The sequence below is a fragment of the Pogona vitticeps genome, chromosome 3 (assembly GCF_051106095.1).
Source record: "Pogona vitticeps strain Pit_001003342236 chromosome 3, PviZW2.1, whole genome shotgun sequence".
NCBI lineage: Eukaryota > Metazoa > Chordata > Lepidosauria > Squamata > Agamidae > Pogona > Pogona vitticeps.
The window spans coordinates 118,009,677-118,023,388 of record NC_135785.1 but is presented as its reverse complement, the minus strand read 5'-3'; the positions used below and the strand labels follow the sequence as shown (position 1 = coordinate 118,023,388).

The 13,712-nt window shown below is 42.5% G+C and overlaps 1 protein-coding gene across 50 annotated transcripts in view; it reads right to left on the bottom strand.

Annotated features, from left to right (window-relative positions):
* SORBS1 (sorbin and SH3 domain containing 1) overlaps positions 1–13,712 on the bottom strand; it is a 166,668-nt gene that overhangs the window by 16,363 nt on the left and 136,593 nt on the right. For 28 of the 50 annotated variants that reach the window (XM_072994897.2, XM_078390592.1, XM_078390608.1 and 25 more), the window contains 5 exons: positions 10,312–10,397; positions 7,660–7,827; positions 5,612–5,658; positions 2,664–2,778; positions 1,927–2,052 (listed from right to left, as the gene is read on the bottom strand). In XM_072994897.2, the coding sequence (XP_072850998.2) occupies positions 1,927–2,052; positions 2,664–2,778; positions 5,612–5,658; positions 7,660–7,827; positions 10,312–10,397 (542 nt within the window). The remainder of the gene's footprint in view (positions 1–1,926; positions 2,053–2,663; positions 2,779–5,611; positions 5,659–7,659; positions 7,828–10,311; positions 10,398–13,712) is intronic. The other 22 variants (XM_072994898.2, XM_078390596.1, XM_078390593.1 and 19 more) reach the window with 1 other exon arrangement.

Here is a 13,712-nt window from a genome sequence, read left to right as displayed (position 1 = left end):
CCACTCCTTAAAAAGCCAAACCTGGACCCAAGGCTGGTGGCTAACTATCGACCAGTAGCGAACCTCCCTTATTTGGGCAAAGTGTTGGAACGGGTTGTGGCTGGGCAACTCCAGGCGCTGCTGGATGAAACGGATTTTCTGGATCCATTTCAATCGGGTTTCAGGCCAGGTTTTGGTACAGAGACTGCCTTGGTCGCCCTGTATGATGACCTTTGCCGGGAGAGAGACAGGGGGAGTGTGACCCTGTTGATACTCCTGGACCTCTCAGCGGCTTTCGACACCATCGACCATGGTGTCCTTCTGGATAGGCTGGCAGGGTTGGGAGTTGGGGACACTGTTTTACAGTGGTTCCGCTCCTTCCTGGCTGACCGTGTCCAGAGGGTGGTGCTGGGGGACACTTGCTCTGCCCCATGGCATTCATGTCATGGGGTTCCTCAGGGCTCGATACTGTCCCCCATGCTGTTTAACATCTACATGAAACCGCTGGGAGAGGTCATCAGGAGGTTTGGGCTGAGGAGTCAGCAATATGCTGACGACACTCAGCTCTACCTCTCGTTTTCCACCAATCCAGGTGAGGCGGTTTCTGTCCTGAACTCGTGTCTGGACCTGATAATGGACTGGATGAGGGTCAATAAATTGAAACTCAATCCAGACAAGACGGAAGTGCTGTTAGTGGGTGCTTCGCCGGACAGGCTGGAGGGCCATCTCCCTGCCCTGAATGGGGTTACACTCCCCCTAAGGGACAGGGTCCGCAGCTTGGGGGTGCTCCTGGACCCCAGTCTAACACTGGAAGCCCAGGTGGACTCGGTGGCCAGGGGCGCCTTCCTCCAGCTGCGGAAACTATACCAGCTACGGCCCTACCTGGACGAGCGGAGTCTCATGACAGTTACACATGCACTGGTAACATCCCGTATAGATTACTGCTATGCGCTTTACGTGGGGCTGCCTTTGAAGACGGTCCGGCGACTGCAACTGGTTCAGAATCGAGCGGCGCGGCTGGTGAGTGGTGTGGCCGCCAGGGAACATATCAAGCCGATTCTGTACAAGTTACATTGGCTACCAGTTGCTGCCCGGGCCCAATTCAAAGTGCTTGTTTTGACATATAAAGCCCTAAACGGCTTGGGCCCTGGATACCTGAAGGACCGCCTCCTTCCATATGAGCCTACCCGGCAGTTAAGATCTAGCCAGGGGGGGCTTTTGAAAGAGCCATCCCTCAAGGAGGTAAGAGGGATGGCTTGCAGACAAAGGGCCTTTTCGGCAGCTGCCCCCAGACTATGGAATGCCCTCCCGACTGAGATTCGTCTGGCGCCGACACTGATGACATTTCGGCGCCAGGTCAAAACCTTCCTGTTCCAGAAGGCTTTTAACTGAAATAATATTAACTGTGGGTCTGATGGCAATTTTATATATATTTTAATTGTATTTTAATTGTACATATCTTTATTGTATTTTAAATGCTGTAAGCCGCCCAGAGACCTTTGGGTAGTGTGGGCGGCATATAAATTAAATAAAAAAAAAAAAAGAAAGAAAGAAAGAAAGAAAGAAAGAAAGAAAGAGGGAGGGAGGGAGGGAGGGAGGGAGGTAACGAAGGAAGGAAAACTTGTCTTGCATCCACTGGTCTAGATGGGTGGGGTATAAATCTAATAAAATAAATGAAAATAATAAAATAAAAAATAATAAATAGAGAGAATTATGAGCCATCAAAAATTGTATTTCCAAGTAAATTTATTAAGATCACTAGTTCAGTATACTGGGATATTCAGGCTAGAAAGTGTTGATAGAATTATTCTTCATGAATGTGTTTAGTTCTTTTAAAAATAGTAAAACTACACATTGTCAAAATTTGATTTGGATAAATTCCACTGCAATGAAATCACTTTTGAGATAAAGAACTTTCCCCTAATTTATGAGATACATCAGTTGTACCTTTCTGAAGGACATTTCCACTTCAGTGTCCCCATTGAAACTGAACTTGGCAATGGCGTCTCCATATTCCAGAACTTGCAGCTGTGGAGTTTTCTTAGGTTGGGGTTTTTCTCTGGGAGGAAGTAGCTATTTAAACAAAAACAAAAAATGAACATCACAGAAAGTACCGTATTTTTCTGTGTATAAGAACCATATTTTTCCGTGTATAAGACACCGCCCAAGTATAAGACCCCCACACTCTTTTCTAACACAAAATTAAGAAATCTAAGCGGGGCTTAGCAAGTAGAGGGGGAAAGCAGGGATCAAAGCTCTTTGATTCCTTCCCCCCTCCTTACTTCTATGTATAAGGCAACCCTCAATTTTTAACTTAAAGATTTTAGACAAAAGTATCATGCACGGAAAAATATGGTACATGTATTTTATTTTATTTATTATTTTATTAATTACATTTCTATCCTGCTGTTCTAGTGACCAGGCATTAGTATGGATGGCTAACAGTAACAGAAAATAGCTACTAACCCTCCACCAGCAACGCCTAAGTAGTAAGACCCAAAGAAGAACAACAGCAGCCAAAAAAATAAAATTGACCCTGAGGCAATGGTAAATCAAAATCAACATTCAACACATGGATCCACAAGAATGTCAAAGGGGTAGGATGTTTCTAAAGGCCTATTCAAATAACACAGATTGTACAAAAGACTCACAGCTTCAACTGAAAGTTAGATCAAAGCAAGTACCTCTACATATGACTGTGGGAAGATGCCCACTCTCCCGTGATGTTCTCCTTCATACCAATTCTGATCTATCTGCTTATAAATGTAAACAATATCCCCTTTCTGAAGTGGCAGCTCCCTGTTAACAACACAGAGGTTATGAACTGATTGTTTTGAATAAAAACATTTTGCTTAATATACAGTATATTTAAATTTAAATATTAAAATGCACACAAAATCACTTAATATCTATCTATCTAATTCATTTCCAATTCTGATTTATAACAAAAAGTTATGATTGAGGTTATTCTTTTTCATTTTCTAACAAGGTAATTCAGACCACAACAGATCACATCTACAGTCGTGCCCCACTTAATGATTGCCGTGCATTACGACGAATCCGCTTTACAACGATGTTTTTGCAATCGCAAAACAATGGTATAAATGGGGGAATTTCACTTAGTGATGATTGGTTCCCTGCTTCAGGAACTGATTTTTGCTTAATATGATCAAAAACAGCTTATCGTTGGGTTTTCAAAATGGCCGCCAGATGCTTAAAATGGCTCCCCACTGTGCATACGGACGGATTTCTCGCTATACAGGCACCGAAAATGGCCGCCGTATGGAGGATCTTCGCTGGACTGTGAGTTTTTAGCCCATTGGAACGCATTGAACGGTTTTCAATGTGTTTCAATGGGATTTTTAATTTCGCTTTACGACGTTTTCGCTTAACAGCGATTTTCCTGGAATGGATTATCATCATTAAGCGAGCCACCACTGTATAATCCACACTCAAAACATGTAAATTGATGCACCCTTTTTATAACTTTCCCAGTCACACAAAATAGACACAATAGCACAACACCCCTTGCCACCTTACTCCATATTTAGTGCATTACTAATATTGTGAAAGGACTGAAAAGAAACACAATATTCAATATTCAGAAGGCCTGCAGCCTTCTGGTGGTGCTGGTAGCACCGGTGTCGGCTAGGTGAGGTACACCACCACAGAAGTTTTGGATTTGGGCTAAAGTCCACGTGACTTAAGCACGAATCCAAAAAATACGCTTGCTCTGCTGGTTTATTCCAGCAGCGAGAACAGGCCCCATGTGACACCTTAAGATGCTTCCTGTGGCATAAAGCCTTGTGCAGCTATATATAACCCACATTCTGAGATACAGCTGAATAAGTCATCTGTAGTCCATGGAAGCTTATCTCAGTTCAAGCTTGTTATTCGTTCAGGGGCTACAAAACTTGATGATTTAATTGCAACAGGCCTTCATAGTATCAACATTTAAAAACCATCCATTTGCCACACAATCCTATTCACAGCTATGTAACATTGACCACTCCAGTCAAACGGGATCTGTATTTGAAGTAAATCTTGTTGCATCTCATGGGCTTTAGTGGTCTGAGATAAGCAGAGGCTTTTCTTTTCAAAAAATTAAAGAGTGGAGCTCATCTCGTTTACTCACTTGAGATGGAAGTTATGCTACAAGATAACCATGTTTTGAGTGAGGATGAGGGAAGGAGGGTGATCTATGCATCAAGAGGTGGAAATAATACACTCATTTTAACGCATTAATGTTAAAACTCGTTTAGTTTTTCTAACAAATAAGGCACAAAGTCAGCAATAAATATAATGTTCAAAAATAATACAGCATTTTGAAAGTAACATTATTAATGTCTTTGCTTGTTAATTATTATTCATCATTGTTAATTCTGGCTTTGCCCTCTGCAGAGGTCACGTGTGTGGATATTCATTCCCCTTAAGGAAGGAACCCACAAATCTCCAGCATCAGGCGGGGTTTAGAAGCAGGAGTTCCCATACTTGGTCCTCTATAGGGTGTTTTTGAACTACAACTTCCAAAAGCCTCAGCCGACATCGGAATAGGTCAGGACTCCTAGGAGTTTCAGTCCAAGAACCCATGGAGCCCCAAGCCTGGAAATTACTGCTCTTACACGGAACTAATAATTCTTTGATCATTTTTACACTGATTTCTCTAACACCATCCTACAAAAGCCATTGAAGAAGGTACAGTGAGTGGTAAAGAAAAGCTTAATTTACTTTAAATCAACAGTATACAATGCCCTGGCTGTATCAATTTTTATATATATTTTAATTGTATTTTAATTGTTCTGAATTTTAAATGTTGTAAGCCGCCCAGAGACCTTTGGGTAGTGTGGGCGGCATATAAATTAAACAAACAAACAAAATTACTTCCCCAGAAGAGAAGGAGGAACTCCCCACCCTCTCTCAGCACAGAGGAATGGGAAGCTGATTAACTGGTAGCTGGAAGAGAGAACGAGACATAAACCTCTTGCTAATCAGATTAGGAGTTGGAGAAACAGCATTTACACTCCTCTTCCTGGCTTACTTAAATGGACAAGGGAGCCAGCTCTGCTGAAAAGCAGATGGAGAAGGAAGACCTTGGGCAAAAAAAAGGTCTTTGTGGGAAGGGACAGCTTCTCTCCTGTCCAGCTCAACTGCTCCTATCCCAGCCCCATATTCAAGCAGTGCCTCCATTCACTTGGCCTGGAGCAGAAAGCCTGCCCTTGTCAAATAGCAAGGTTCTAAGACCCCTTGTTCCAAGAAGCCCTGGAGGACCGGGGGGGGGGGGGGCTCCTCCCCAAGAAGGCCTGGTCCACCTCAGGGTCCTGGGCCTGGTGTGCACTCCCATCTCCTTGACTTTTTTTTTTACCAACATGGCCCTGGGCAGGAAGGGTTTTTTTTTTGGGGGGGGGGTTGGCACCATCTACTCCTGTAGTGGCAGGACAGCTTATGCTTCTCTTCCTATCTGCTAAGGAAGAGACCTGCATCTCCATGAAACACTTTTAGTTAATAACAACGATGAATAAATAATAGCTAGAAGCAAGGACAAAAATTGCCTAAAATATACAGAATGTTTTTTTTTAAATGGTTTAATGACAAGTCTCCCTGGGAAGGGAAACAATTAAGCAATTATACTCACTTCAATGTCTGGGCTTTAAAGTCAAACTTTGCTCTGGCAGCTCTCATCTAAGGATTGAAAACAGTACATTAAAAACAACTGCCAAACCATCGGCACATGGACTGAAATGGGACAGATGCATCAGCCACACAGACTGTGGGGTGGGGGATACATGTCTCGTCAAATATCGATTCAGTTAGTTTGTTCCCTTGAATGACTGAGAGCCCATATCAGATGTAAGGGGTCCACCAGGAAGTGGGAATCAGGGAAGGAAATTCCAGGCCCTGGACAGTCAGCGGCAAAAGTCCCACTTTCTGAAATTTAAAAAACAAAGCAAAAAACAAAAACAAAAAAATAAAACCCCAAGGGGTAAGGAACAGCTGCATTTCGATTTTTCTGATACCACAAGAATATATAAAGCCAGTTGGTTCAGAGGCCTTGATCACTCCATGACAGCTTTACATGGCTGCTGCCTATGGCGAGATTGACAGCATGTCGTCTGAAGTGGGGCTTCCTTCAATAATGAAAGATATGTCTGTCACAGCACAAAATATCTCCACGTCTGTATCCTTCAAACTGACTTGTTTTGTTGTTGCTGTGACTGGTCATCAGGGGTCAAACATCTGCAGGCCTGATTCTTCAAGTATGCAGCTGTCAGGGAATCACACTGCTGGAGAATCAAACTGCTCTCAGCTTCTAAACGAGAAGCTGGCATTTCCAGTACAGTCCTTAAAGACCGTTACAGGCCATATCAGAAAGAAACACAAAAACAGATTTACCTAGGCAGCTGATAGGGATAGGATACAGAGGCTACAATCAATTCTATGTAACAAAACAAAACAAAAAAGCCTCTGAAAACAAACAGCAGTGACTCCAGTGACAAAAATGAACCACAGAATTTAGAATGAAACCCCCTTCTGATACGTCTGTCAGCAGGCCTGATTGCCCTAGGTAACAAAGGTGTCCCCTCTTTCCCAACACAACATTCTGAAATGTTACCGGGGTACCCCTGGGGACACTCCCAAACAGTCAGCTATATCCCTGAACAGCTTACAAATGACAGGCTTTGTGTTACTGACTGGCAAAAAAGAGACAAAATGGAGGAAGAATGGAGAAAAGATTAAAACATCTTCCATAGTTCTGAGGGACAAGTAAGTAATATTTTTAGTTTAGAGAAAAGGAGAAGGTTAGATGATGCCATGGGCTATATCCAAGAACACAGGTACATATATTCTTCGGATACCTGCTTTGAAAAATGGGCGATGCCCATGGAACAACTTTGAAAAATATTTATTGTGAAATTTTGCTGATGTTAAAGATAATAGGGAAGGCTGTAATTTCTCTTCAGATAAGGATTATTTTCTTAAAAGATCAACAAGTACTTTAACTTTCAAATAAATAGTGGAAAATTCCACCTCTTGATTACTAAATAGAACATAACAGTTTAGTGGAAAGATTACGCCATGACCATAACTTTTGTGAACTACAAGCCCTGAGAGGGAAAAAAATAACTCCCCCCTTTTGTCTCTTTTGCCTTTTCCTTTCTTTTCATTAAAAATCAAATCTCCAAAGATAAACTTTTTTGTTGGTCTATCATGAAGGAACTTAACAAAAAGGAAAGGAAAGGAAAGCATAGAAAGAACAATGCCATCAAGAGTTTAATCCACTCTAGGAGAATAACATAGTCAGAATCAACAAGACAATGAAGTTTCTAAGCAGAAGTTACACACGAGGAGAGAATGAAGCATTATGTGTTGCAAAAGATGAAGCACATGGCCTCTGATTTGCTATAAAAATGATATTTTAAAGGCATGCATCACTGTTTTGCACTAGCAATGTTTAGCAGGCATGCTTTAACATATACAGTATATATACACACATATATATACATACTCTTGTATAGAGCTATTAATTCATTTTAACAACATCAAAAGCAGTTTCTACGTCAAGCGTGAATGGGGAAAATAAAAATTAACACCTTGAATAGCTAAAGGTGGCCTAAAAGCATAACGCTATGAGAGGCAAATATGAATTGGGTCAAGCAGCAGACTGAGGCAACCACAACAGACCTCTGACCCAGATTTCCTTTTTGCGGTATCGTCTATAATTAGAAGGTCCCCAAACCGCTCATTAGTGATAAATTGATGGTGCGTAGGAATGACCCCTGTGTGCCTTCTAGCTGCAATATCAGCCTCTTCTTGCTCACGTTTAAGCCGTCTCTGGTCCTCTAAAAGTTTCTGCCATAAAATTGCATAAAATGGGCAATAAATCATCTAGTTTATGGCATCTGAAAATTGCCAGCAGATTATTAGCAGAACAACAGAAATAAAATTAAAAACCCTCCAAAAGCTAAACACACCCCACCTCTCCAATATATCTTAACGGAAAGTTCAGAGAAGAATCTATGCACGCTAGACCAGATTGACTACATTGCTTACCAGTGTGTTATAGATTTTGTCTAAGGGCTGGCACAGCCTCTTTCTTTTTTTTTTTTTTTTTAAGTTTTTAAGAACTCTGCAATGTAGGGCCATGAAAAACTGAAGATTTCTCCTGTATCTCCTGGGTTCAGGATGTGAACGCTGTCGTTTGTGTTGCCATAATATCACAATCCCCACACAAGTGGCAGGCACTGGAGACGGCGAGGACACCAAAGTTTGCAGAAATAAGGAAAAATGGGGGAAAATCCCAAGGATGTTCCAAAAGCATGCCAATGAGGACAACCCATGCTCAATGAACCAACCCTGAACCTCGAAGGTGAACTCGCCTTGAACTAACTGTTCAAGGTGAAGAGGAATGGAACGGAAGGGGGGGGGGTTCAACACTTCCACTCACTATACCAAGTATGGCCCTTATTTGGTGAATGTGGCAACCACCCTGTTTTTCTCCTTATAGTAAAACTATAGATGTGGGGGAGAGTTTTCTGGTGTCCACCTCCCCAACCCCAAAGTTGGGAAGAAGACCAGGATTTTTTTTTATCTATTTATTTTTGCAGATGCCAAGATGCTGGGGAGGTTAGCAGGACAGGGCTAAATTGGCAAAGCAAAAACCTCCAGGGTAGGAAAGGCAGATGGGGTGGAGTCAGACACAACCTGCCTTTCTTCCAGAAAATTTAGGGCAAGTGGGGGTGGTGGAGAAGGTGCTGGGCACCCCCAAGGCTGAAAGGAGCATTTTCTGGCTGCATTGTCCCAAAGCAGCAAACCTCCTGCCTCCCTCTTCCCTTGGCAAAGGCCTAGGTGGTGAGACTGGTCATCGCTATAAGGCATTTGGGATGCCGTTGTGCAGCAGCACCCTAGACAATATGCTCCTCTTGCAGAAGGGATGGTGGTTAAAAAACAAAACTGGTGACTTCAGTTTTTGGCTCAGCCAGCGAAGAAGAATGCAGGTCTTCCTTTCTGCAATTGGGGAGTTTCAGGTCCAAGACCATCTCTCTCCCAACAGATAATATACCTCTCTGCACATCAGATGTTACGGACTGAAAACAGAAGGCTGTTGCCTTACGAGCTTCCCAGAGGCACCTAGCTGCCTCCTGCTGAACGCAGAATGCGGAGTAAAATGCACCTTTGGTCTCATGAAGCAAGCTAGTCATTTTGTTCTTCTACTGCTCTCTAGATGCTATCAATAGCAAAAGACGTGGCAATCTGACACACCGACTCTGATTCATCTGACTGTATAACTGACATTATACAATGGCTCTTACCAGAGTCATTTCTTTTAAAGAGAGAAAGATCAAATACTATGTGACCCTAATTTTGACAGAGACCGACAAAAATGAATTTAGACATTTTACTTTCCTCTAAAAGTTCAAAAATGCAGAGCAAACATCGAAGAGGCATTTGCACTCAGTCTTGTGCTTTTGTGCCCGTTTTCCAGAACAGTAAAACTAAAGCACATGGAATTGTCTGCTTGCCTGTCTTTTAATAAACTGAGGTGGGGGGGGCAAGAAACTTGAGCACATGGGAAAAATGTGTTTCTATCATGACATAACTTTTCTGAAGATAGAAATGCAATCTAGGCAGGTTTCATTTTCAGATCACTTCTAATATTTCTAATCTTTTGAAACTTGATCTCTTGCAGTAATGTTTTTACACACAATTTCACTTTAGTGATCAACAGACTCAGCAATTCTATCTTGTGCCCCATTCCCCATGCACTTCCTACTGCAAGTGATTCATTGTCATCTGGAAAGGATGATACCTGGCATCTCACCCTTTTCCATTGATGACATTGGGCTTTTGATGCCCAGAGCGCATGCAGAAACCCTGCCCACCCTTTTCTAGTCCAGATGTGAAGCTGAGAAAGGACAGTATGGCTCCACCACCAAAACCTATGGAGGACTTCCTAAAATAAATTCTGCTGGGTTAAATGAGGATTATTTCTGAACAAATAAATTTACCTGAAGAAAATCTCATGATCCCAATGCAACTTGCTTCCCACTAGACATGCTACTGGACACTGCACAAGAGGGGAAGTGACAGGACAGCCTATCATTCTTGGCTTCCCTACCAAGCAGAGCTTGTACTGTAAGTCCCAATTGAAATAAGTTGCATTTCTCTCTGATACTCTGTATCTAAATTACCACTGTTCTAATTTAATAAATTATTGTTCTCAGGACAGCTAATAAAAATCTTAGTCAGAAGAGCATCTTCATTACATTCAAACACTGTCCTGATCACGGCACTGATTGTCTTAAATTTTTTACAGGTTGTGACAGAACAGATTACCTCTTTATCGCTGTGTCGCCTGTGGAAAATATCTTCAGGGCTGTCCATGTAATCGTGTGGTGCAAAATGTCTTGGCGACTCTGAATCTACTTAAAACAATACAGTGTCATTAAAAACAAACTGATTCATCTAAGAGAATGAAGAAAAGAGGAAAGAGAACAAGCTTCAGTTTGACTAATCAACTGACAATCAAATACCAGTAACATTTTGCTTCTTTAGGGTCTCTAAAGGTAGAAGCAAAAAATAAAGCTGAAACAGGAAACAACAAAAACAGAATCCAAGCCCATAAAAGGGACTTAAACATACCTGCCATTCACCAAACAGAATTTAATGTAATATCATTGGGGAAAGTTGCATGATGCATGCAAAGATTACAGATGCACATAAGTGTGTATATACACGTGCAAGTATGCACATGGATGCACACACGCACGCACGCACACACACACACACGCACACACATGCAAAGACACGTGTTAAGAACCTGAAATCCCTGAAGATACATTGGGTTTATTCATTTAGATTCTTGGGAATGCAAATTACAAGGAATTTAAGCCAATTTCCACAAATAATTAACATCCTAACTGCTGGTTTTTGAGATAACCCACTCTGATTGATGATTAGAAAGGCAGTGGAAAGAATTTCCGAGAAGTTCAGTCAAGCCCTGAAATGCAGGCAGGACGCACAAGGGACGCACTAGAAATGAAATACAGGGTAAGGGATAAAACAGAGGAAAAGCCAGGTGGGATACAGATGAAGTAACACTATTAAAAGTACACAAAAATGCCACCTCCAAGATACGTCCTGAGTTCTCTTTGTGGGTTGTTGTTTGTGTCCAAGTTGTGGTAAAAATCATAAAGAGCATTCCCATTATTAAATGCAGCTGGAAAGTCCATCGGGGAAATGGAGCGGCTTTGCCAAGTTTCCAGTTCCAGGAAGTGGCTAACCCTTTGGACGATGTCATAGGAAGAAAGGCGTTTGGGGGCTGCGGGTTTCTGCTGGATGTATAACTCATAGAAGAGGGGGCTCTCTCTGTCCACTGGGCTTCCCCTTGACTTAGTAAAAAAATTCTGGCTTTCATAGCTGGATGCCAGCAGGTCTCCGGAACGGTGAACAGAACGAGTAGTCCTTCTGGAACTGCCCTGCAAGGGCTTTTTCAGTTTGAAAGGAAGGGGACTCATAAGGTAGACGTTTCTGGGCAAGTGTTGTTTTTCTCCTTCAGCACTCCCTCCGGCAAACTGCTGCTGCTCATGTCTCCTGATCGTGGTGAACCTTGTGTAGGATGCTGGGCATGATCCTTTGCACTTGTTCATTTTGTGCCTCTGAGGGCTGTTCAGGCTGCTGCTGTCCCCACCAGCACTGTCATTGGATGCATTCGAGAGGAGATCTATCTCCTCGGTGGAAGTCAAGAGGGTGTCCACTGGAGGCACGTCACTGAACTCTGATCTCACGTCCTCCGTATTGCTGCAAGAAGGGGAAGAAGTATCTGGTGGGTTGGAACCATCCTCTTCTTCTTCTTCTTCGAGGCACGGCCTGGGAAGATCCAACTCGTATTCAATGGAATACATGGAACCTAGGCAGCTGTTCGAAAGGCTGGGAGCTGGAGATTTGATCCGGGCACTGGAGAAGTTGAGAGCAGGCATCGACAGGGATCTCTGGATCAGCAGCTCAAAGGCAGTGATACGAGAAGAGACGGTGTGCTTGGGGATCTGCTCCAGGTTCTCCCGGCTGGGGCTGGGCTCCTTCCTATCCCTTAATTCATTCTCGAAAAGGGAAGCCATCTCCTTCACACTGCAGGATGAAACAGCACCCAGTTGGATTCCAGAGCGGTCGATTTGGTGCATGTTTTTATACAGCATGGAAAACTCCATCCCATTCTTCTGAGAGCCACGTCTGTTCCCCTTTCTGGAAGAGCCGGAAGAGCCGTACTCCTGCAGGCTCTGCGTGCTGCTGAATTTGGCTGCAAACGCTTGCTTGGATTTCATTAGGGGATGCTCAAAGCTCTTGTCTACCTCTACCATGGAGTCTTTCCTGTTATCAAATAAGGCAAATGAGCTATGGAGATTTTCGCAGCTTTGCGTTTTCTCATGGGGCAAGAGATCTTTTTCCTCTTGCCCAGGAACAGGTAGAGTAGCAAGCCTGGGTTTGAATTTGGATGGAAGGATTTCGCCAATGCAGACTTTTGCAGCAGATAATGTTTTCTTATTATTACACATGGGACCTAGTGGACCAGCACTACTAGAGTTAAGGGTTCGACTATTAACTGAAGAGGGTGCAATCGTACGAGCATTCCCACCTTTACGATCCACTGGAAAGCATGCAGAATAAAATAAACACAACCTGTTAGCTTAAGTGACGCAAAGCTGTTGATAAAGGGGGAGGTGAGTGGGAAGTAACATGCTCTGGGTTTCACACAATGCAATCCTGAGAGAGGCAACATTAAAAAGGAAGGCCAGAAGCAATGAAACAGCCGAGCCGTGCTGCTGAAGTGCACGGAGTGGTTGTGTTCAGGGAGGCAAATCCTGGGACATCAAGGAAGCTTCTAAACTAAGAGGAAAGAGCCAGGCTGAGTCAATCCTGTAACAGGCCAGCACCTATATAGGCGTTATGTTTTAGGACTCTGAAGGATAAAGATAGTAAGAACCCCTGTGCTTGTATTGTGATCAGTTGTGCTTCTGGTTAACAAAAAAAATCATGTCTAAGAATAACATTACTGTATTGATTGTTGTTGTATGGAAGAGTGTGCAAGCTTTTAGAGTCTTTAATTTAAAAAACCAAACCTTCCTTACTGGTTAAGAGTTCAAATGACAAAAGAAAAGTAGCAAATTCTCAGTGCAAGAGACAACAAAACTGCTAATTATTTCAGCTGCTTCAACGTTTGTCCAAAGTCAAATTATTTTGTAGCCACATTTTCCCTGGGTTAGATCTTTTGAGATCTTAAGGGGCTAAAAGAAAGCACTCCACACACCATTAGCACTCTAAAAATTCACAATGGAAAGGAACCGTTTGTGTGGGCAAGCACACAGATGAATCCCAATAAGATTTTATTAGTCCCTTCAATCTCACAAAGAGGGTTGCATAACCCATTTGAACATTGGACTGTCAACTGAAATTTATAACCTTGTCAAATACAAAAAAGAAAAAGGAGCAGATCTGGATTTTTTTTGGTTAAAAAATTTGAGGGGGGGGGGCGGGATGCACTAACTTTTATAAGTGACTTTGTTTATAGCCAAAAGGCTTTGTGGATGTCTACAAGAAGAATATTCTAAAAGTAACTTCATTGTTGTTTTGCAAATAACTGAGAATCAGCTGCCCTTCTTCTACCCAATGAACTTATAACTCAAAAGTTTAATTAAATATTTCTCAATATGGGGACCTAACAGAAATATTTTCTTTTTCAC